The sequence below is a fragment of the Terrapene carolina genome, unplaced genomic scaffold (genome assembly GCF_002925995.2).
Source record: "Terrapene carolina triunguis isolate 2854851 unplaced genomic scaffold, T_m_triunguis-2.0 Scaffold926, whole genome shotgun sequence".
NCBI classification, from domain to species: domain Eukaryota; kingdom Metazoa; phylum Chordata; order Testudines; family Emydidae; genus Terrapene; species Terrapene triunguis.
Window position 1 is genome coordinate 4,323,673 of NW_020665277.1, and position 25,607 is coordinate 4,349,279.

General features: G+C 39.7%; 1 protein-coding gene across 1 annotated transcript in view; it reads right to left on the bottom strand.

Annotated features, from left to right (window-relative positions):
- Window positions 1-426: 426 nt before the first annotated feature.
- TRIM33 (tripartite motif containing 33) overlaps window positions 427-25,607 on the bottom strand; it is a 71,154-nt gene continuing 45,973 nt past the window's right edge. Inside the window, exons 10-21 of the mRNA XM_026660988.2 lie at window positions 23,016-23,260; window positions 22,279-22,443; window positions 21,034-21,234; window positions 16,391-16,523; window positions 12,354-12,417; window positions 11,788-11,947; window positions 10,536-10,882; window positions 10,009-10,132; window positions 8,984-9,058; window positions 8,147-8,299; window positions 5,641-5,691; window positions 427-5,552 (exon numbers count right to left, since the gene is read on the bottom strand). Of these exons, the coding sequence (XP_026516773.1) occupies window positions 5,340-5,552; window positions 5,641-5,691; window positions 8,147-8,299; window positions 8,984-9,058; window positions 10,009-10,132; window positions 10,536-10,882; window positions 11,788-11,947; window positions 12,354-12,417; window positions 16,391-16,523; window positions 21,034-21,234; window positions 22,279-22,443; window positions 23,016-23,260 (1,931 nt within the window). The 3' untranslated portion in view covers window positions 427-5,339. The remainder of the gene's footprint in view (window positions 5,553-5,640; window positions 5,692-8,146; window positions 8,300-8,983; window positions 9,059-10,008; window positions 10,133-10,535; window positions 10,883-11,787; window positions 11,948-12,353; window positions 12,418-16,390; window positions 16,524-21,033; window positions 21,235-22,278; window positions 22,444-23,015; window positions 23,261-25,607) is intronic.

The following is a 25,607-nucleotide window of genomic DNA, read 5'->3' on the forward strand; positions in this document are numbered from 1 at the left end:
CTGTTCCTACTGTTTAGCTACCATTTGGAGACTGCCCTCTCCAAAACAAGCATTGGGCAAGCCAAGAATGCACCTTCTGGTACTATCCAGTCTAGTCCCATTTTAAAATGAGTAAATACACAAACCATGATGGGGAGAGGTGTGGCAACAGCAAAGCCAAAGGAGCGAGAGAAACAAGGACCATTAGACAAAGAAATCATGCTAGGAATGCGCTTTACACCTTGTCCCGTTCTAGCTCATGCTCCAGATGCTGCTCTCTTCTTTATTTGATAGTCTTGCCCAACAATGGAATTTACTTTTATTTGTACAAACTTCTGTTCTAAGTATTTACTGTTTCCCACTATCGTGAAAATGACTCATCAAAATACATTTGTGCCCTCTAAAGGTCTAGTTCAGATGTGCAAAAAAGAAACTCAAATTGAAAAATTCTGCATTTTTCTAATTTAATAGAAATAACCAAAACAAAGTGGTTTTCAAACAATGCTTTAAACTGATCTAGTACAACTTCTACACCACATTCCAGAGCATTTAACAAGAAATATTTACAGGCAGCTAGTGTATTAAATAACCATGAAAGAAAAAAGTTGCCTTTATTACACACCAGCAAAAAACACAGGAACAGAACAATTAGAAACTGTAACTGTTAAAGTTAAATATGATTATTCAGATAATACAATACCACAGAAACAGCACTTTTTGAAGAATCATACTGAAGGATGAGCAAAGTTAACTATGTGCAAAAAGAATACCAGTTTAATTGCTGGAAACAAGAAATTATTGAGATTGCTGTGAATTTAACCCTTCCATGAGTATGCTTACATATAAAATTAAAACAGGCTTGCAATTGCACAGATCTTTATAGGCTATATACATGTTTCAGGATGTTTTGAACTTAAGAAATGTTCACATTTGCAGACCATTACCAGACATGCATTTTATTTTTTTATTCCTTTAAATTTAGGTCACACTCTAGAGTGAATGCTATAATAAGCAGACTTATAAAATTCTTTTAGTACCTTTCCTTGTATAAATGCAGTTAATTTTAAAGAAGGCAGCCTTCAGTTGTAAAGATCATTCAATAGAAAAGGGCAAAACTGTATTTCATACATTTAATAGTTCAGTTACAATAAAGATATCCAAATTAACTGCAATTTTTGAAAACTATTTTGATTCAGATACATTAAAAAGCATATAAAGGAGGACCCGAGTAGGCAAACACAAGGAATTAAGATGGAAGTGTTACTGTACATGCATTTTGACAAAGTAAAAGAAATTTCCATATCTGAAGTTACAATGTATATGTTTAGTCTGAAATATGTCTATGTAAACTGTGGCATATACATTTTTTAAAAAAGTACCTCCATTATTTACTCAAACACCTACTTTTTAAAAAAATATGTAACTTTCCCCAATTTTTAAAATAAAATGCCACACTATATTGTCAATAACTCCTGCACACTCTGTTTTAAAAGCTAGACTTGGTGATATGCATACAAACTTTCCTATAAAACCACTATCCAAAGGAAAGGATTCCTGTCATGCTAATAGGCAACAGACAAAGCAGTTTTATTGCTTTTTCCAAGGAAGAGAATAAGAAAACAAGAAAAATAGCCTACACATCCAGTACATCATACACGCAACTTTAAAACACTGTTGCCATTACCTAAGCTTAAATAGGATCAGCTAATAAACTAGGTTATACAACAGAATGGTAAGTTTGGGTTAATTTTAAAGATCTCAGTTCTGGTAGCTTGCAGAAATGTTTATAAAACATTTCACTGATCCAGTGTTGAGTATGTTGACATACCATCAGTGCCATACCACATAATATTAATGGTGACATTTCACAAGAAACAAGCTATCTACACTTAACAGAGCATTTCTACTTTTAAAAGTTAGAGGAACACCCTTTTTGGATAGTAACTCAGCCTTAACATTACATGGTAGGCGATTTAATTCCAGGGCACAGTTACGTAAGAGACCTGAACCTATGTAGCTGGTTAAATTAACACTAATCACTAGTAATTACATGGCAGGATACCTGCTGAGGTAATTGAGAAGTCCACAATTAGCACACTGTACACACTTTTCACTCCTGTTTCAAAGCAAGTTACCTTTTACTTCTTTGGATTAACTTAAACCTCAGAACCATTTACAACAAAAAGTGAGATGCAAATGATCTTTTTACAGGAGCATTTAAAAATCAGAGCATATAGTTACATCACATGCCAAAATATCCTCTTGCTATCACATTAGAACATTGCAACTGTGCAGATAAACTATGATGCATGCACAGTGCACCCCAATATCTGCTACAAGGCTTATCCTTAATGTAAGGCATGTTCTAAATTCCAATGTAGCTCACAACTTTTATTTGCATCTATTGCACACACATCCTTCAGTACCCATCAACTGCCAAACAGGCTGCTCCGAACGTTCCAGATGTTAATACAAAATTAATAGATTTGCTATTGAGTAAAATATATGCAACCCGGCACAAATACGTTTTGGCTGAGTGAACTCTGAACAGTTGTAGGATAAATTTATCATCACAGTCTAAGGGAGTAAGAAGCAGGTTAATGTAGCTTATATATCCGTCAGCATCCTTTATGAATGGAACCTAGCTAATTCCAAAAAGTGACTCTGACTTAGTATATTTGGAGTACCAAAAGGGAAAGAAAAAATGAAAAATATTTACTTGATTGAATTGTTCTTCGTTCTCATTTATTTGATTGGACTGTTCTCATTAATTTGTTGAACACAAGTTAAGAAAATTTAAGATTTCTTGCCAACAGTTCAAAATTTCATATAATCAAAAGCAATCTTTATGGTCATCTGCAGAGATCAAAGGAAAAACCAACTTTTTTAAGTTTACTGGATAACGTGCAAGAATAAAACTTGAAACTGTGACCAGGATCAAAGCTCAACGTCACTAACTGTGGTTTGTAGCTGGAACTAATGGAATACAGGCTACTTTAAAGTTTAACAAAATTCCTTATAGTGAGTCTACCTGTTTATATAGAGAACAAATCTAAAGTGTCTGAGAGGTTAATTCAAAATGTTAAGACATCTGCAGAATGTAGAGTTTAAATGCCATAAAAACTAGCAACACAAACTGAAGACAATCCACAAAATCTCATTTTCCACTGTTAATTTAATAGCAAATATTCCTTTTCAAATTGACAAGTTTTTCTGAGATAAACTAGAAACTGCACAATGAATAGGTGATGAGTGTAGTCATTAAGTGATCTAATCTTACCAAAAGGTTAGAATTTCCTACGCACACTTCCCATCCTTCTCTTCTGACACTCAAAGATTTAACAAAATGTCACTACGTGAATGTACATATGTACATTATTAAAGAAGTTGGGAAACTACTTTTTGTATTCAAATAGAAATGGTTTATAATGACTACATTTAATGGGGCAAAATCCTTTGAGAAAACGTTACCATTTGAACAAAATAAAACAAAAGAATCCAACAATTTTGTTCAAGTGTAATGTTTAAGGTAACCTAAGGAAGTAAGACAAAGCTGTAAATGCCTTCAAATCCCTTCCAATATTTTAGAAGGGATTTAGTCACATGTGAATTTATTTTTTTCTATGCAAATAGAAAATTAATCCTAAGTGTTTTGCATAAAGAATTTTGTAGAGAATCATTTATATTGATTCATTTTTTGCTAAAAATATTTACCTCTACTTTATGGTTAAGTTAAATCTTTCTTTACATGCAAAGTTTGTCATATGAATCGCTCATGCTGAAAATAATTAATTTGCCATAGATCTGCTGTATTTAAGCAAAATTTCATGGCAAATTTACATTCTGGTCACCCTGATCTGGTCTGCGTTCACACACAGGACTGTTTCATCTTATTCTAACAAAAGATTCATCTCTACAAAGGCTAAAAATTACATTTCTTAGTGCCAATCCTTGCAGATCAGGCCAGTAGAGGAAGTTTAACCAGTTCATTGTGCTGGTATGTCTACCCACAAATGCTGCAATCAAGGCAGTTTTAAATTGGAAGGTATAAATAGCGGTGCCTACTTTATACAGAGTTTGGATAGGGACTGATCTATTTTCTGAATTCAACCAGAAATCACTCAAAATTTCAAACCCTGGTCCGTGCATGTGCTCCATTTTGTGGCTGGATAAGTAACCCAATTTCAACAGGTTTATTCTAATCTTTCTAGGTATTTCACTCATAAGCTGCTTCTGAAGAAAGTTCTGAGTGGTTCTCTAATAAAATTAGATAGAACCTCAATATGAATGCAATGTTAGAAATAGACAGCATATATTACAAATCTGTTCTTGATAGGAACATTAGTAAGAATACATATAAGCTTAAAAACAGCTCAGCAAATGTTGCTGAGCTGTAAAAAATTTCAGTCCACTATTTACAAATAAGACAAAGTGAATACAGAAAATTTTACACATTTGGTAGTCAGGTTATTGTTTGCCAATAGTGGTCTATCGGAAACTGATACTAAGGAAGACTGGAAAATCACCAGTTATCTTCTCAGTCTAAATGTAGAAGTATAGAAAATTATATAACTAATATTGGCGCTATCTGCCTCTGCAGGGGGATTTGGAAGAGAGAATAAAATCCTAAGAATTCCAACAAGAAATGCATTTAAGTGTTCTGTGTATAGGACTCCATTAATAAATATGCATGAACCCTACTGAAAAGCATTCATTGCAACCAGGCCTAGTCCTGCATGTATTAAGAACTCACACTCCTGCACTTGCCAATTTAGAACAGTTTAATGATCATTTGTAATGTTTCTATACATAAAACGTTGTAAAGAAAGCGGAATCTAGATATCGGAATTAACACAGAAGATCAGTTACTTACAACATCACTTAAATGAGAAGGTGATAAAAGCAATGATGCAATTCACACTTAAATTCACACAAAAGGGGATGTTTTAGCAAAGTTTCTTACAGTTTAGACGGCAGTCCATCGTGAAAGTGATATACAGTTGCTGTATTGGTCCAGTCTTGCAGAAAAGTTCACTAAGCAGTATGGCAGTCCGCTTATCTGTACAAGGAGCATCCTATATCAACTCTGCATCTTTATCAACATTCACCCACCTCTAACTGTGAGAACATGCCGAGAGTGTCCTCGGGAAAAGAAAAGGGAATTCCAAATAATCCAACCCCACAAAAAATTACAACCAAACTTTTCTCCCTTTGACAAGAATGTTTCTGTACACATTTTTTGTAATCTAATACTGTCTAAAAGCTATCAGCTTCTTCAAAATGACCACTGAAGGCATGATGATATTCCAGGAACACTTAAATAACAGTTTTTACAATAGGTTTAGGTCCATATTATCAGATTACTTTATATGCACTGGTCTTTCATCTGATTTTAGACGTTTTCTACGTGGCTGTATAAAATCTTCATCGGAGTCCTCAGTTATTTCACCATCATCCTCTTCCTGCTCAAATTCAGGCAAAGGTTGGAAGGTCCTGTCTGGGTAGATCTCTGTAAGTTTATCTTCAAAGTACAATGCAACTGCCTTCCCTGCCTGTGCTACTTCTGAATCAGCCTGCAAATAAAAAAAAAAAAAAAAAGGAATATTCACCTGTTGGTAATGCACATCCCTTCACCAAGTGTGCGTGGTCTGAAACGCTTACCTTCAAATTAATTTCTTGTGTTTCTGCATAAACTTGAACAACTTTCATCATCTAAAAAGGATACCAGAGTCAAAAAAAATGAAATTATAATCCTTTCTAAAGTTATGAGATTGCATAGGGTTGGATGACTAAAGTTAGCCATAACAGGAAAAACAGATTGTTATGACCAGATAAGTATAGTTCTAAAATTCAATGCCGTATAGGTCACCCTCTTTATAAGGCTGGTTCAAAATCTATGGTTCGTGAACCTTTGGCAAGATATGAAACTATCGTATAATAAGCTGCTCCCGGTCATGTTAAAACACATTATACTAAACGCTCATGACAACATTCCTTTATTATAAAACTCAGTTGCCCAGGATGTCATCATGGAAAGTAAGGTAAGTGGTCTATGTTTCAATCATAACAGAAGAGCTCCTGTATAAATCTGGTCTATAAAAGAAATGAGAGTGCGTTCTTGCAGGATCCATTTCCACTTTGATTACCTTCATGTGTCAAGCTATAAAAATGCAGGAACTGTATTTGAACCTGTGTCATGAGTAAGGATCTGATTTATGTCATGGTGGCCACCACTGTCATGGAACTGTACATTTTGCCATTTATATAGACCCTGCTGCCACGCATTAACAGTTCATTAGTTCACTGTGATCTAGTCCTCTTTGAAAGGGAATTCCAAATAATCCAACCCCAGAAAAAATTACAACCAAACTTTTCCCCCCTTTGACAAGAATGTTTCTGTACACATTTTTTGTAGACTAGAGACTAGATTAAAGCCAATTAATGAACTTTTCAACTTTTCATGTGGACCCTATTGCCCTGCATTAAAAGTTGGTTAGTTTGCTTTGATCTAGTTCTGTTTCAAAGAGGACTAGATCCGTGTGAACTAAAACTGTTAATGCACGGGAGGAGGGTCCACAAGGTGGCCACGATAATAGCATGAAATTCTTTTTTTTTTTTTTAAACTGTGACCGTGCTGTGAATTATGCATAATTTTACTGTGACAAAATTGTATCCATAGTCATGAGTGGTCGGACCACCTCAGCTTCCAGAATAAGAGTCAGCACTTGAGACTCCAAACAGCTAAGTCTGAAGAGTCCTTTTAAAGAACCACTGTTCCCTGGAGCCTCCTGCTACTCTTGCCATAGTTACACTATACTTCTTAAGAGCAGCAGAAGTGGTTTCCTCCAGAGCGGAGGCTTCATTCACTCCCTAGATCAAACAGCTTTGAGAGATGCCCTTTTTCCATATTCCCCATTAACCTCCACCTGACAGATGGTTATAAAGAGGTCAAGTCCCATGTGCTTGTGCCTAATTCTATTGTGCAAATGTGCCTCATTCTAAAACTTGTTTTTAATGGTTATTTTCACTATTCCAGTATTTTACGTGAGGCTCAGTCAGTTTTAAACGTAGGTTTGTTTCCTCCAAAGGGCCTCTCTCTGTGCAGAGGACAGAAATGCTGTTTAAACATCAGAAAACTGAAGTTACACACTGAGAACTATCAAGGTCATTTCACCATCACTAGGGCCCATGCAAGACAATTCCCTACAGTATATTCTGCAGGCCTTCATGTGATCTTGCTTTAAGTGTCCCAGAGATGGTCATTCCCCCCCACTTCTCTCCAGGACTATTCCATATTCCAGGGGCTCAGCATCAAGGACGTTTCTGTGACATTCAGATTAAGTTTTCCTTTTCTTTGTTCCACTTTATTACTGCTATACTCTACACCACCTTAAGTGATACCTCCCCACTAGGGATCACACTCTTCAGCTCTTCATGTGAGCGAGTTCTTCAGTAACTGGTGAGCAAACGTCCCACAGCTGCTGGCGATTCTATCCACATTCCCCAGAAAAGTTTTACATCCCTGTGTGGGCTACCAATTTAACGTCTGCTTCTGTGCCAGACTAGACACCTATGAGCCAGAAGAAGAGAGAACTGCCAGATCTTTTGGGGACTAATAGAAAGCCTTTTGGGGTTCTGCTTACAGTTATGAAAGCCTGACTCTGGGAGCTCAGGAAGAGACAACCAGTAGGGGTTCTCTCTAGATAAACTTGTACTGGTAAGGAAAAAAGCGTATGGCATAATATTGATAAGCAATAATAGTATATTCAATTTTGACACAATTTGGAATATTTTGGGGGACTACCCAATTTATGCCACGCCACAGTTCTCAGCAACGGCCACAATCCAGTCAAGATGGGCCAGCCAGAAGGCCTTAGCAAATAACTGCTCCCCCACATCATGAATTTAATCCATGAGAGTTCACAACTTCCCACAAACACATGTAAAAGTTTTCCTTCAGTGCCCTTTATAGCCCCTTCTAACTAAAACCAAAGGCAAGATCTGTCATTAATTGGTTTGTATTTACTTATAAAGGGCCCGACTCTGCATCTGCTCCAGACATGGAACTCCCACAGACTGCAAGTTGGAGTTCTGAGTGAGGCAGCTGTGGAATCAGGCCTAAATAAATCTCAATCCAAAAAATTTTACAGTTTGGAAGTTAACATACTTCATTAAACCTTTCACAGTTCTTGAAGATCAGCCGGACATCTGCCACAAAATCGTCAGGAGTTTGGTAGTGCTGGGAATGTTTCTTTTGCAGCTTCTTTTTTACTGTAGATAAATCCATTGGTTTCTTTATAATTTTATAGTAGTTTGGTATCTGTGAAGAAAGCGTACATCTAATCACAAACCACCAAAAAGAGACTGATATGCAATTTTTACACTTCACAAAAGGAGCAGAATTAAATCTACTTATCAGAGTATCAAAAATGTGCACACAAGGGAACAATCAGAAGCAACTACCTCAGTTTATGGGGGAGGAAAGAGGGCAATCAGAGGTTTTATTAACACAACCTATTTTGTTATATTTTAGTGCTGATTAGTAGTATTTGGGAAAGAAACCTGTGTATAAAGATTATATTAGACCATCACTGTCTTTTCTAGAATAATTAAAATCACTTGTTTTACATCTCAAAATACAAGACTGTCAAGCAGATCAGATTTTTGGTTTAATTCAAACAGCTGACAGTTTCTTTTAAAACCTCTTGCTAAGCATAAATGGTAAAATATATTTTGTAAAATATCCCTAATCCTCTCCAGTCCATTCAGTTATTGCTATTGGAAAGGATTTTTTTAAAGTAAGCGGTTTAATGGTTCAGAAGTACCATGCTAGGTAAGACCAGTGACATTTTCAGACTGGTTTTACTCCAGAAGGGTCTCAATGACAAGTATGGCAAGAACAAGCAACTCATTCCAAAAAACAAAAACTTGTCACAATGGTGGCCTTTTGGTGACATTGACGACATTTTATTTTTTTCATAGTTTCATGCTGCAGGACACTCACCGAGGCTGGGACTGGCTCTTGGAATTCAATGCTCAGCTCATGGCAATATAGGTAAAGCAGGAGACGTTCACATTTCTTGCAAAGGAACAAAAAACTTCAAGTGAATATCCCTTTTTAATCCTCAATCTAAAAGCTGGTACTTAACTAATGTAAATAGGTTCAGACTATATAGTCTCACTAGTAGAAAATGAAGTCCTTCAAGCCTAGAAGCCTCTTCATTCATTGTAAGAGTGTAAAAGGTAACATTTATAGAGTGCATATTGTTGGAGAAGGAAAGAGTGCCTTTACTTTGGCTAGCACAATACACTTAATATAAAAGCTCGACTCCTTTTTTGGCTTTCCTTTCCCCAAAGGGGTTAATAAAACAAAAATTGCAGAACAAGCCAATACATTAAACCACCAAATTAAAACAGAGCAACTAGTAGATGTTCAGTGACACTGTTACTATTCATATTGTTAAATGCAATTGAACTACACTTAAGTCTGACCTATTTTTTCATAAATCCAGAATTAAACAATCTGAAATTCCATTCAAATAATTGTTTTCCGTATTTCCCCTCAAACATTTCTTTATTTCAATTTGTTGGTAAGTTCCTCTGAAGAATTTATTCATGGTGAAGAAGTTCTAAGGACTATTCTGACTGCTGATTCAAAACACTTTATAGATTCTCCATATATAAAGCTAGAAATCATTCTGACACACTCAAGACATTTTGCCATACATATGCTCTTAGAAATACCTATCAGTACTTCTCCCCATGAATTTAAGGCATCAAATCTACATATTGTTATGTAGGTAGGTTAAAACATCCATGTTACAGCCACAAAAGAGCTTCCAATTAAAAACTTTTAGGAGATAAAATTAACTTTTAAATGTGAATTAAATATATTTGATTAGTTGTGTGCTCACAGAAATTTTAACCTACTAGACAAGTACAGCGATAATATAGGGATGACCAATAACAATCAGTTAAGTCAAAGATGACAGTTTTTAGATGCAGATACCTACAGTATTTGACACATACCCTTTGGTCCACAGGACTTAAGCCTTGTGCTGTTTTCCCCTTCTTACTATGTTGCAAATTGTCACAGTCATATTCTACTTCAGGTTTGCTTAGATCTCTGCAGAACGTACATATCCACTCCCCACTAAATAGGAAGAGACACCATTAGTCCAGGAATCCACCAGAGATTACGTCTACTACGTGACTACTATGATGTTTCTACAGCGTCTATGCCTTTCAAAAGTAAAGTTGTACCTCATTAAAGACTCCTCTAATGTGTAGAATTTATCAGGGTGTAAGCGTTAATCACGTATCTACTAAACACTCTGTGCACCACTTTAAAAATCACTGGAAAATACTGACATTGACAGAATCAGCACAGAACAACTATAAAGCAAAATAAATCTTAAGAGCAAAGACAATGTACACGGCAGGGAAATTTTTATGCTATTCCTGGGCATTGAGGTTCCAGATCCTGAGTTTCACTGTGTGAATAAGCCCACAAAGCTCTTTTTGGGCACCAGTAACATTATTTTAATTTCTGGTACCTTGGAAAGCTGAGAAGTGTTGGTACATGACAAGTGAGGTGAAACACTTTTGGGCACTTTTCACAACATAACAGATCGCCTCCATTTTGGCATACAGCACACCAGTCTTCATTTGGATCATCCTCTTTGTTGTTGCCTTCTCCTCCAACTCTAGCTGACCGATGCATTAGACTTCGCACTGGCGATTTCCCATTTACAAGACTATGTCCAGACTGTTTGCAACTTTCACTTAAATCTGTTGGTTCAGTTTTTACATGATTTTCAAGACTTCCTAATGCTTCCAACTCGCTTTCCAGATGCAAGTTAGTGGAGAGAGGTGGTGTCAAGCTGCTCTCAGGACTGCTAAGCTGAAATAAAATTACTGCATGAAAATCTGCAAAGAAATCAGTTTTACAAATTCATCTTTCCTCATATGCTGGGAATCAGAAGCCATCTGCTGCCTACTAGCACTCCAAATTAAAATGCTTCCCAAAACAAATATTGGCAATTCCTTATCAGATATTTGAGTTACATACTGTATGGAGAACAAGTATACCTTATTTTCTATGCTAAATTGCATAGGACTTTAATAGAGTTACAAACATTCAATAGATTGATCTTGAGAGAACATGCCAGTGAATTATCAGAAGCTTTTACTAGCTAGAGATTAAAAACAGTGAACATACTAAACCCTTGATGTTGGTTTTACTGAGATCCCAAAGACAGCACCCGCTGGGGACTAGCCTGCCTCTGGCTCGACACATCAGCTGTTCAGCATGTACACCAAAGGACAGAATCAAGTCCTAAGTAAGGTGCCAATTTGAGATTACGCTCCGATTTGTTTCTACTGTATAGCTTTCACTGCTGTATTACCCAACAGCAATATACGTAACACTTGGTGGGATAGGACGCCTTTCACAAATGACAGGTCAAACCCAGCCCAGCTCAGTAGTGAACAAAACTGCTACAATCTGATGTATGTATCAAACAAGGGGGGAATCCCAGTCTTTTTGCCAGTAGACTGATGTCCATGTCACTAAACCCATCAACACAGTTGGCAGCCTTAGCTGCAGTTTCAGCAGAGGTATCAAGGAAACTGAAATGCCCTCTCATCTTTCGAACTGGCCCATACAGAACAGAGTTCAGGGACATTAGTAGGGGCTGCTATCTTGCCCTTCTGTCTCCAGGGCTCTTAGGCATCAATTATGGATTTCCAAATTCTTAAAGATGCTGTTGGGGACAGGGTAACATGCAATTCACAAAGCAACTTTACCATGCATGCACTCCTCCTGCCATCCTCTGTTTTTTCTTGCTTCACTGCTCCTGAGAAACTGCATATCTCTTCCTCTGTCCCTGGCTCTTGCTTGACTTTCACATGGTCAGACTTGAAGTTCATGCCAGTCTTCTCAGCAGTTCTGCCTGATGAACCACAGCTAGAAAGACACAAGAGTACATGGAAAGCTTAGCTGCAATTGTAACTGACAAAACAGTTGTCAGGGATGATCTAGATTTACTTGGTCCTGCCTCAGCACAGGGTGGACTTGACCTCTCAAGGTCCCTTCCAGTCCTACATTTCCATGTTTAAAACAATTTAGATGTTTCAAAGCCAAAGCTATTACTGTGAATTTTCTGATGCCTACATTTTACAAGATATAAGGACAAACATCTGGCAACATAATTTTTCAATAATTATTTTCCTATATGCATTCTCCCTTCAATTAAGAGGTCACAGTTATAACAGTAGCTAATAATGACTTGCTGTTGATTTTAGTTTAAACTTTAACATGTTCTTTACATTTGATTTTTCAGCCACACATTGTTAACGAAGAACATACTTACCTGCCTCTGCTGCCTGTGCTGGAGGTGCTGGGTGGCCTCACTGGGGTGTGGGAATTGGATAACCCTGAAAAAGTATAAATCACTTTTCATAAATATCTACAGAAGGTTACATGTAACTAGTATTCTACAACAACATAAATGAAAGTGATGCTAAATGTCAGTGATCCTTTAATCCACTGGCTCTCAACCTTTCCAGACTACTGTACCCCTTTCAGCAGTCTGATTTGCCTTGCGTACCCCAAGTTTCACCTCACTTAAAAAACTACTTGCTTACAAAATCAAACATTAAAAAAACCAAGTGTCACAGCACACTATTACTGAAAAATTGCTGACTTCCTCATTTTTACCATGTCATTATAAAATAAATCAATTGGAATGTAAACATTGTATTTACATTTCAGAGTATAGTATATAAAGCAGTATAAACAAGTCATTGTCTGTATGAAATTTTATGAAATTGTACTGATTTCCCTAGTGCTTTTTATGTAGCCTGTTGTAAAACGACAGTAACTCCTCACTTAACGTTGTAGTTATGTTCTTGAAAAACACGACTTTAAGCGAAACGATGTTAAGCGAATCCAATTTCCCAATAAGAATTAATGTAAATAAGGGGGTTAGTTCCAGGGAAATTTTTTTTTGCCAGACAAAAGACATTATATACATATGCAATATAAGTTCTAAACAATTTTAAACAAGCAGTTTAATACTGTACTCAGCAATGATGATTGTGAAGTTTGGTTGATGTGGTGCAGTCTGATGGTGAAAAAGGGTGGATCGTCTGGCTATTCCTCTTGCTGTTCTTTCCAAAGTGCTGGGGGTTGTGTGTGTGCTCAACCCCTGGCTCTACCCCAGGCCCGCCTCCACTCCACACCGTCCCACAAGCCTCCTCCCCCCAGCACGCCGCATCCTCGCTCTCTCCCCCCCCGCCCCCCCAGCCTCCTGAACACCTTGAAACAGCTGATTGCTACAGGCGGGAGGCGCAGGGAAGGAGGGGGGAGTTGCTGATCTGCGGGCCGTCGGTGGACGGGAGGTGCTGGGGGTGTGTGTGGAAGGGAGTTGATGGGGGGCTGCCAGCCCACCCTGGTTCCAACGCCCCATGGCCAAACAACATAAGCAAACATTGCACAACTTTAAATGAGTATGTTCTCTAATAGATCAGCGACGTAACAACGAAACAACATTAACTGAGACGATGTTAAGTGAGGAGTTACTTTAGGTAGATATCTATTTGAGTTGATGTACCTCGTGGAAGACCTGTGTACTCCCAGGGGTACATATATCCCTGGTTGAGAACCACTGCTAGTTTAGTCATTGGCTCAAACACAGAAAAGCAGATCTGATATAGAATCTGGCATGTTTGCGTTAGTTTGTCGATTGCCTTTTCATTTAGAATGCCAGTGACTACTTAATTTAATGCAAATATAAAAGAGCCATATTCTTGATCTAAATGCCTCTTATTTTTATCTATGAATTATCCTGATCTGGTCATCGCCACCAACGTCTGTTGCAAATAAATGCAAGTCTCTGAACAAAAGTTGTCACTTGTGTTTTAAGTTTCTAGTCTTATTTTCAACCCATGTTTCAGGACCAACTTTCTACTCATCTGTTTTAACACAGCTGGATTGCTGGCTATTGCAAATAAAGTCAGCAGAAAGGCAGACCCACGGCATGTGTTTTGCATGTAAGCTTAGAGAAAATACATTTATACTGTAAGCATACACTAACTCACAATTCAGACCAAGTAAACTTGGAGGGCTGCAGGGAAAGACCTAAATGATGGAAAGACCTGTATGGAATTGCTGAAACCAGTTTTTCTTGTGTCCAGTATTTTTGAAATGGCCATTTGCATTATGGAATGTTAGGTGATTTCAGTAATGTAATTTGTTCAGATCCAGAACAAAAGCTTCGTTCACAATTATATGTACTTCTAAAAGAATTGCACAAATAGCAAACTCCTTACATAACTCTGAATCTCTCCCTAAGTGGGGTATGTAATGAAATTCAGTAAGTTCCCTTCACAAAACCTGGAATGGACTGGAGCTTCATAAGTCATAGAATCATAGAATATCAGGGTTGGAAGTGACCTCAGGAGGTCATCTAGTCAAACCCCCTGCTCAAAGCAGGATCAATCCCCAACTAAATAATCCCAGCCAGGGCTTTGTCAAGCCTGACCGTAAAAACCTCTAGAGATTCCACCACCTCCCTAGGTAACCCATTCCAGTGTTTCACCACGCTCCTAGTGAAAAAGTTTTTTCTAATATCCAACCTAAACCTCCTCCACTGCAACTTGAGACCATTACTTCTTGTTCTGTCATCTGCTACCACTAAGAACAGTCTAGATCCATCCTCTTTGGAACCCTCTTTCAGGTAGTCCCCCCTCATTCTTCTCTTCTGCAGACTAAACAATCCCAGTTCCCTCAGCCTCTCCTCATAAGTCATGTGCTCCAGTCCCCTAATCATTTTTGTTGCCCTCCCCTGGACTCTTTCCAATTTTTCCACATCCTTCTTGTAGTTTGGGGCCCAGTACTCCAGATGAGGCCTCACCAATGCTGAATAGAGGGGAATGATCACGTCCCTCAATCTGCTGACCATGCTCCTACTTACAGCCCAAAATGCCGTTAGCCTTCTTGGCAACAAGGGCCCACTGTTGACTCATATCCAGCTTCTCGTCCACTGTAACCCCTAGGTCCTTTTCTGTAGAACTGCTGCCTAGCCACTCGGTCCCTAGTCTGTAGCAGTGCATGGGATTCTTCCATCCTAAGTCAAATCATTCGAACTGAACTGTGGACTCAGATCTAAGCCTGCAAGGTGATATGGTAACAAAAAGGACCAATGGACTTTTGAGGAACATTGAGAAGTATAATGTCACAGCACAGAAAGGTGCTGGTCCCTCTCTGGGCCACTGGAATACTGTGTTCCCTTCTACTTATGTGAACTCATCACCATGGTATCATAGAATATCAGGGCTGGAAGGGACCTCAGGAGGTCATCTAGTCCAACCCCCTGCTCAAAGCAGGACCAATCTGCAGATCCCTAAATGGCCCCCTCAAGGCTTGAACTCACAACCCTGGGTTTAGCAAGCCAATGCTCAAACCACTGAGCTATCCCTCCCCTGGGCACTTCCTTCCCATAAAAACATCATTTGGGGGAAAAAGGGCAGGGTGCTAGAGGGTTTGATTTACGAGGAAAGGCAAGTGTTTCTCAAATGTAGCCATCAGGGGCTTTTCTTGTAGCCACAGCCTCCTGGGTGGTGATGGGGGGTAAGGGAGGAGCCCGGGGGGGACAAAGCAGCTGCCCCTCCCCCCTGGGCCACCAGCCCCATTCTGGAGCCACAAACACTGTAGCAGCAGGCAACCAGTTAGAGTCCCCCACCTTCCCAGGGGCAGTCGGGCTTGGGCTTCAGGCTTCAGCCCTGGGGTGGTGGGTGGCAGGCTCTGGCCATGTGGCAGCGGTCTCCATCCCCCAGCCGCAGTGTTTTGGGCTCCAGCCCTGGGCTCACCCCCACATCACCACTGGTCCTCTCTGCCTCCCTCCCCACCTAGGACTTAGTAAATCTGCTGTGAAAAGTGATATTTAATATACAAATATCACTTTTCACAATAGCAGATTTACTAGATAGCAAGTCTTTAAAAAAAAAATTAAAAAATCAACCAAAAATAGCAAAACATGTAAAGCATTTTATTTGTGTTTCTGTTTAGGTCCAGTAAAAAAAATAAAGACAACTGTACATTATTTTTATTATTGAGTCTGCCAAAAAAACCTACTTAAATAAATTACAATGATTTGGACACATATATGTGCATATTTGTTTGTTTTTCCTAAAGTTAATTAAGTATTTTAGGAAAAATTGTCAGAGTGGCCACCAGCAAGAGTTGGTGGCCAAACTCTGAGGCCACCAAAAAAATTGTTGAGAGAACTTCTGGGTGAACATACCAAGAAAGGAGAGGAATATTACTTCCTTGTACAGTGGGAAAATTGCTTGCCAATGATTTTAAGCTTAAAATATCAAAAATACTACCACCCTCATTCCAGTTTACCTGATGATCCTGGAGACAGGGCTGAGGGTCCTGGGGAAGGATTCATGGTGCTTGTAGGCTGAGGGGGTAGGTGACTGCCTGAGATATATCTACTTAGTAGGTTATCTAAATTACTTGAACCAGCATCTTCCAGCTGAAAACAAATCAAACAAAACCAAATTTGAGCTGGGGAAGTCAAATGAGATTAAACCATTAACAGTTTTTCATCTATTTGCACATGTAAATATACATGCATATTAGGTTACTTGACAACTGTTTTACCAAATTTAAATTTGAAAATGTTTTCTACCAGTGTAACTCATCAGTACTTATGAGGAAACACTTACACAATTATTACCACTTAATAAAGATAAGCAATATTGATTTACCATATCTTCTAAGGTTTACAACCTCCATTCAGAGAACATTTCTGTACTTGCAAGTTAATTTCTTACACCTGTTAATGCTGAACTGTGGACAAAACCTAATAAAAAAACTGTACCAGAATTTGTGATGCTCTGATATGCTTTAATTTTAGCCTTAATAGTCAAGACTCACTGGCAAGCATATTAGGGGACCTAGCATTTAAGTTCGTCTTTCAATTATTCACTTAAATGTCTTCACTGTATAAGAAAGAAACTAATTTCACCAAAGTGGAGCAATTTAAATCAAGGCAATTTAAAATGACTAATATAATTCATTAGACCAGGGGTCGGCAACCTTTCAGAAGTGGTGTGCCGAGTCTTCATTTATTCACTCTAATTTAAGGTTTCACGTGCCGGTAATACATTTTAACATTTTTAGAAGGTCTCTTTCTATAAGTCTATATTATATAACTAAACTATTGTATGTAAAGTAAACAAGGTTTTCAAAATGTTTAAGAAGCGTCATTTAAAATTAAATTAAAATGCTGATCTTATGCCACCAGCCTGCTCAGCTCGCTGCCAGCCTGGGGTTCTGTTCACCTAGGCCGGCAAAGGGCTGATCAGGGCCTGCGGCCGGGACCCCAGACCTGGGGGGGTGGGGAGGGGTGTTTCAGGGGTCAGGGCAGAGGGCTGGGGTGTGTGTGGGGGAGTTCGCTGGGTGTGTGTTGGGGTGGGGGGGTTCAGGGCAGAGGGCTGGGGGGTTCAGGGCAGAACGCTGAGTGTGTGGGGGGGTTCAGGGCAGAGGGATGGGGCTGTGGGGGTGCAGGGGAGAGGGATGGGGGTGTGTTGGGGGGGGGGGGTTCAAGGGCAGGGGGGGGGGGTGCTCGGCTCGTAGGGGTGCTCCCAGCCCCCTGTCCTGAGCGGCTCATGGCAGGGGGCTGGAAGGGATATGCCCTGTTCCACCCCCTTCCCCAGGCTCCGTCCCTACCTCTCTCTGCGTCCTCTACAGAGCTGTGTGCACGCTGCTGCTCTTCCCCCTCCCCCTCGCTAGGGCCATCAGCTGATTGGCGCAGGGAAGGAGCCAGAAAGCACCACGCTGGGGGAAGAAGCAGGGGAGGGGGGAAGCTTGGCTGCCGCAGAATCAAGCTTCTGCCTCCTGCCCCCGCAGGGGAGAGCGGTGGGCGGGGTGGCTGAGTGGGGCTGGGGGCCGGGACCGCAGCAGGGAGCTGCGTGCCACTCAGAATCGGCTCGCGTGCCGTCTTTGGCACGCGTGCCGTAGGTTGCCGACCCCTGCAACTTTTTTTAGGTCCCTGATTAAATCAATTAGAGAATTTATATTACAACTTCAGATTATAAATATGTAATGATTAAATTATAAATGCTTTTAAAAAATGCTATCCTACCAGTATTTATCTTATTTGAATTTTACAAAAACTGTTATAGGCAAAAGCAAATATTGAAAACTAAGCCCCTAATTCTATTAGGCAGGTGTGTAATTTTACTCACATGAATAGTTGAATGGACTTCAGTGGGACTACACATACTTTTGAAGTTAAGCATACGCAGAAGTGTTTCCATGTCAGGGTTAAAACTGTATCTTTATTACAAACTCTCTTAGTAGCATAAAAACTGTCACTTCAACATAAAATTGCTTCAGCGTTAACAAAGTTTAGACTTTCAATATATTATAAAAAAGTTCACAATAACTTTGTTAGACTCAAATTTTCAAAAATAGGAGCCTAAAATTTGACTCTTAAATCTATACTTAGGAACATAAGGATGGGATTTTCAAAAGCACTTAAATGACTTAGAAATACAAATCCCACTGACTTCAGGGTGCTAGCCCTGAGGGTAAAGTATAGCCTGGTCCAATTATTTCACATTTCTTTGACCGGGCAAGTTCAACTTGTCAAAAGGTAGGGGTAGTTGCACATATAGCACCAGCTATTTGCTTATCAATATTGTGAGAGTTTGTGTTGTTCTCACAGTAAGGATGCTAATGACACACTAGACTTTTCTTTTTCACCAGACACAATAATTGTGAAAACTTCAACAGAAAAAAAGACGTATGTAAAATTTGAATTCTTACTAACATAGGAAAATTAGAAACGAGTACAATTTAAAACTATAAAATGAAAAAAACTAGTAACGTAAATAAAAATCTATTTTGACTAAAACATGATTTTTTTTTTAAATCGCCCTCCATTTCACTGAAGCAATATTTGTAAGAGTAGTCATGAGTTAGTTTTATACCCTGTCTCTCTAAAGGAAGAAAGATCTGGTGGAGGTATCACAAGGAGAGGTACACACAGCATTTATAGAAGACTTTACATTTTCGAAACACCCAAAAGTCACCCAGTTAAGCTTGTGTTATGGCATATCATACCACCAGACTCTTCTACCTTGGTGGCCATAAAATGTGTTTACAACTGCACGGCCATAGTCTAGTGAGCTCTTCTTTTCCAGTGGCTCAACAATAATGAGCTTCAGCGCTGCAGACCAGTTTGATCACCTCCGATATGTACTATAGCTGTCCTTGAGCCTTTGCACATTTCTCTGTTTCCTGATATGCTTTTAGGTAAGTAAATTACTTGATCTGATGACCAAACAGCAAAATAGGTTCTAGTTAAGTTAGGGCTTGTCTCTATGGAAAAGTTATCCTGAAGTAAGCGAAGGTGGGAATTTAAACTAATATAGTTATACCAATATAGCTTATCCCCCTGCACGGGGGTACATTAAATCCTATGTCAGCATTGGGGAAGGACTAGATGACCTGTTGAAGTCCCTTCAAGCCCTACATTTCTCTGATTCTATAAGAGTGCCTTTTTATGTAGTTTAGATCATTTTGGAAGGGGTTTGAGCTAAACTAAAAAAAGCCACTCATACTGGAATGAGAGTGACCACATGGGGAGTTATACCAGTATTAGAGCACTAGTTTTTCTATAGTTAAGTTTCAGCATTGCTTTCGGTGTAAAGGTGGACTATTCTAAGTGCTCTAAAATCCAAGTGCTCACTATCTTAAGCTTGCTGTGTCTCACAGGGGTGTTTGATAGTGTTAGCTGACCAAGTTTGGGGTCATTTGAGCCAGTGGATTATGAGATATACACCCCAAAAACATAACAGCATTTTACAAAATGATCTTTTACTTTTTTTGTGCACACAACTGGGCTTAAACCAGTGGTTCTCAAACTTTTGTACTGGTGACCCCTTTCACATAGCAAGCCTCTGAGTGCAACCCTCCCTTATAAATTAAAAACACATTTTTATATATTTAACACCATTATAAATGCTGGAGGAAAAGCGGGGTTTGGGGTTGGAGGCTGACAGCTCGTGACCCCCCCATGTAATAACCTCGCAACCCCCTGAGGGGTCCCGACCCCCAGTTTGAGAACCCCTGGCTTAAACTATAGCTATGATCCTCCCTCAACTGATCTCAGTTGCTCAGGATTTCTCTCAGCTAGTATTGGGGAAGCAATACAGAAAAAGTTAATGGTGAAGTTTGTAACTCAAACTTTCACAAACTTTGGCACAAACTGTACGTCAGTGTATGCCAAACTGACATACCTAAAAGAGTGAAACATACATGTGCGGCAAGAGAGTCTGTTCAAGCAAGAGAGTTTCCAGGCAGTCTGTTGTCACAGTAATGGAATAGCTAAAGGGGACATGCTATAGTTACATGTTCTGTAGCAGCTGTGAGGGCACAGTGACAAGTATGTTTTTCTGGTGTGCTGGGGCTTGGCTCAAATAGGACAGAGTTAAAATAAACCCCCAAAATGCAATCTTAACTCAATATTTCCTTCTTTTCAGAGTTTGTTTTTAGCTACTCTGCACATTCTGGAAGGAAATGAGGCACCACTAGCAACTTTAGTTCTGCATTCAAGTTTTGGGCATTTAAATAACTATTGGTTTAATTATACCAACATAATTATACCAATATAACTTTCCTGTGTAGACAAGCCATAAGTAACTGAAAACAGTCACCTAAGACTGACATTTTCTTGTGACTCCAAGTGTGCCTTTTATATCAAGCATTGCACACACACACATACACACACCCCATTAGTATGCTGTAACTAAAAGCTGAGTAGATCAGCGCTGGATGGTTCAACAGTTGGTATATCCAACACAAGACTGCAAATTCCAGTTCTTACTACTTAGAATGATCTCAAACAGTAACAGCCTTAACAAAATCTTCAAGTAATGATGCAAATACAAAAAACATGAAGAAAAAATATCTTAATGAAGGAAAGTCAGTGATCACCTGATCTATAGCAGAATGAGCTGATCTTCTGCACTAACCTGTATGGGTGGAATATCTGGCAAGGAAGGTAGATTCTCTGGGTTTGTGACTGAAGGAATAAGTTCTATTGCTGTAACAGATGGACTTGTTGGACCACGGTTTGCATTTGCCATGGTAGCTGTCGTAGGACTAGTTGGATTGATAGTGTTGTTGTGCACTGAAACAACTGGAAAGGGCCCGGCATGCCCTGGGTTAGAATGCTGTTGGAAGAGTCAGGAAAAATAGACAACTATTGTGTTAGGGCTAAAGGCAGCAAAATATTCACCTTGGGTGTAAAATTGTAGGACTTTAAACTACATGCTGGTCTCTGACACCCAACTAGCTATTCTCAATCTAGTTTAGTAATGTTTGCAGGAAACATGGAGTCACTTTTCTGTATGAAAATTACAATCTAATGCAATGTAAACAACCAACCAGCATTGAACATTGGAATGGAATGGGGAAAAAAAAAAAAAAAAAAGGACAACCAACAACTCTGAATTGCTAGAGATACTGGTGTACAGTGTGGATTTCCCATGGCCTCCTGTCTAGTTCCTTACTGTTGCACATGAGGGGGGAGAGGAGAAAAAAAAAAAGAGGGGGGGAGAGAGTATTTTCTTAGACATGCAGCATTTTAATCCAGAGACTTCTTTAGCAGAGCCTGCATTTGCACAATATTCATAGCTGTGATGTTTTAAAAGCATTAATAAAGATATGTTTTTAAAAAATTCTTCTTCTGCTTTTCTAATTAAGGAAACTCCCACTATTACAGATATTTTTATTCTGAATGTTTATCAAAAGTCTGCATCACATTTTTTTCAGATATAGGGTCATACCCACTGTAGCTCAGGAGTAACATTTAGTTTAAAAAAATGTCTTCCAAAAATCATGACAATTTTTATTCATGCAATAATTTGAGAAAGAAACTCAGCAGCTGCCCAGCCACCACAAAGTGAAACCAGTCATTCTTGGTTCAGCTTCTTAGCTGACTAAAATGCAGAATGAAAACAATGAAAAGTAGTTATTAGTTTTTTCACACTTGCGTAACTTTGAAATATCAGACAGCATGTGACATGAAAAAGGTTAGCCACTCACAAGTGTAGTTCCCATACAGCTGAAATATATACATTCATGTATTCACAAACACACACTTTTTTTATCTATATGAGAACTGACCAATCTGGAGATAGCTATCAGTGAATTAAGTAAGCTTTTAAATGAAAGCTTGGTATGCTGGGGCACAAAAAGGTATGCATAGTACATACTTGTCTCTGAAGGTGCGGCTGCATCATGGAGTACTGTGGTCCATTATGGCGTGGTATTCCTGGTATACGAGCAGCATTCTGAGCCATTCTCATCTGGTGTGCTTGGAAAGCCCCACAGTTCAAGTTACCCCTCTGCATGGTCTGCATGCTGATCAACCTAGGAGGCTACAAGGGTTTGGTTTTATTTAACAATTCCTGCTGTTAACAAGGAAATGAGAAGCAAATCTTCTTCCATAGAAGTAGGTGCAATTATTGATAATTTCCATAATCTCTAGAAAAGCCAGTCATTGCCCTATTTAAAGAATGTCAAACTTCATAAGACTGGATTGCTCATACATTTTAAGTTAATTCTGTATAATATAAGCAGGTATCTGCTCATGTCAGAGAGAAGCAGAGTTAAGTCTCAGGGTAGGTCTACACTTACCGGGTAGTTCGGCGGCGAGCGATCGAACTTCTGGGTTTGACTTATCGCGTTTTGTCTGGACGCGATAAGTTGAACCAGGAAGTGCTCGCCGTCGACTGCGGTACTCCAGCTAGACGAGAGGAGTACCGCGGAGTCGACGGGGGAGCCTGCCTGCCGCATGTGGACCGAGATAAGTTCGAACTAAGGTACTTCGAACTTCAGCTACGTTATTTACGTAGCTGAAGTTGCGTACCTTAGTTCGAATTAGGGGGTTAGTGTAGACCTGGCCTTAGTGTTATACTGCAATGTAAGGTAAGGTATTCAGGAAACTTGCCTGTTGCTGTAACATCTGAGGGCCTGCTTGCCTAGGAAGGGGCCCAGCTGGTTGTCCCATCCTCATTTGTTGCAACTGCTGGTGTTTTTGTGCATACACCTGCTGTTGCATATGCTGGAGCCGCAGCTGTGCTAGATTAATTTGTCCAGGGGCTTTGTTGATGTGGTTTGTTCCTGGAGGAACTTGTCCAACTACAACATTAGGAGTGTAGCCAGGGGTTGGTTTATTTTCAATAACAAGGTTACCTAAGGAATAGAGGAAAAGCAAGCTGGTGAACTACAAAAGTTCCACCTTAACTCAATGACTGATAAAGATTCAAAACAGAAATCTCTGAACTTTTTACTTCAGTTTCTTCAGTATTTTACATTAAAGTAAGAAAGCAATTTAAGTCTAAATTAAAATGTGAATTCCTTGACAGCCATTTGCAAGTATCTCTGATCTAGTCTAAATGCAGGCCAGCCAGGGCTGAGCTTGGATTGTTACTCAGCTGGCATAGTTTTTACACTAAAGCAGGATAAAGCAGCATCACTCCACAATAATTGCAGCTCCGATAAAGTTACATACAAATTTATACCACTAAACTTTTTTTCCCGCAATGATATCCTCTATAACCTCTGAAGGGGGGTTCCAAAGAGGATGGAGCTCGGCTGTTCTCAGATGACAGAACAAGGAGCAATGGTCTCAAGTTGCAGTGAGGAGGGTTTAGGTTGGATATTAGGAAAAACTATTTTACTAGGAGGGTGGTGAAGCACTGGAATGGGTTACCTAGGGAGGTGGTGGAATCTCCATCCTGAGAGGTTTTTAAGGCCCAGCTTGACAAACCCTTGGCTGGAAGGATTTAGTTGATGTTGGTTCTGCTTTGAGCAGTGGATTGGATTAAATGAGATCCTGAGGTCTCTTCCTACCCTAATATTCTAGGATTCTATAACAACAGACCGGGCCCTGGTGAAAGACTTTGACTGAAGTCTTAAAATTTATTTTGGGAAGAGGTACATTTTGGGCAGAATGGGCACTATCTGTTGTGCCTTAGGCTTTGTCTACACTAGAACAATCCCCCTAGTGTGGGCACAATTATATCAGCACAAAGGTGCTTTATACCAGGATAGCTATTCCTCTGCAGGAAGGGGAATAACTATATTGGTATAAGGCACCTCCTTTACACTGCTATAACTGCAGCCATACTAGGACTTGTATCCATATAACTATCTGTCTAAAAAACTAAACACCACACCCCTGAAAGCTACATTGGTATAACCATCAAGTGTAGACCAAGCCTTAGCTCTGCTTTGAAGAGAGATTGCCTCTAGATACAAGAGAGTAGCTTTTTCTGTGTCCATTCAAATCCTTGGCTGCTGCTGAGAGAATTAAATATGTAGGGCCCTACCAATTTCACAGCTGTGAAAAACGCGTCACAATCTCCCCCTGCTGCTAGGAGTGCTCTGCACAGCCACTCTCAGGGGGAGCTCAGACCCACCTCCAGGTGCCTCCCCCGTTGCAGGATGCTCTGGGACTGGACAGCAGGCCCAGAGGTTCCTGCAGCTGGAGGAGGCTTGTGGAGGTGCGTCTGATCTCCCCTTGCACTGAGGAACGGCACAGCCACTCTTGGGAGGAGGGAGGGTGGGGAAGAGGAGCTCAGACCCACCTCCACCTCTGGGAACCTCCTGCAGCTGCAGGAAGCTCTGAAGGCAGCACAGAAGTGAGGGTGGCAATCCCGTGACCCCCCAACAACAGCTTTGCAACCCACCCACCCCCACAATCCCCTTTTGGGTGGGGGCCCCCCCAGTTACAACACTGTGAAATTTCAGATGTAAACATCTGAAAATGTGACATTTACCAATTTTCAAATGTTATGGCTGTGAAATTGACCATAATGGACTTTGAATTTGGTAGGGCCTTATGAATATGATAGTGTTTTATACACTGTGGAAATTTATGCACCAGGAACTGTACTGAACTCCACCAACTCACTTCACACTGTTGGAAGAATATTATGGAGGCATCTTATGGTAACTCAATAGTTTGGGCTCTGCTCTAAAGTGAGCTTAAAATGGGATATAAATTCCTGCTTTTTTATCAATGTAGGTAGCCAATGTGGAATTTCACACAGGATTAGTTTTTATGCTCTTTGAATTTTCTGTGCAGCTTTTCTTTGGTTTCTCTTCATAAGGTGTTAATAGGAACCCTTTGAATTTGGGCTCTGGATGAAATTTTCCTTGATAGTCCTTTTAATTGCTGACTAATCTTCACGAAACCTGGCTGAGAGGTAGCCCCTGAGAAGAACTGGTGCAAGGGGAAAAGGTTGTTTTTCTGTTTTTTTTTTAAAGGGTAACTTTTACCCATTATTCACATTATAACAAAGTGTATTTGTTGTGCACACAAACCTGATTGACTGAGGCTGGGCACACACAAACTTGGTTGGTTGATTTGGGACTGGGGGGCAGGTAGTTAGGGTTCACACAAAACCTTCACCATGAAGAGCTACACTTTCCTGTCAGATTTTGTCCTACAACAGAGAATGGTCAGCCGCTGTGTATGAACCTATAAATACTCTTGCTGCATTTCTACCCCTAAGGCCTGTGCCCACCTGCTCTA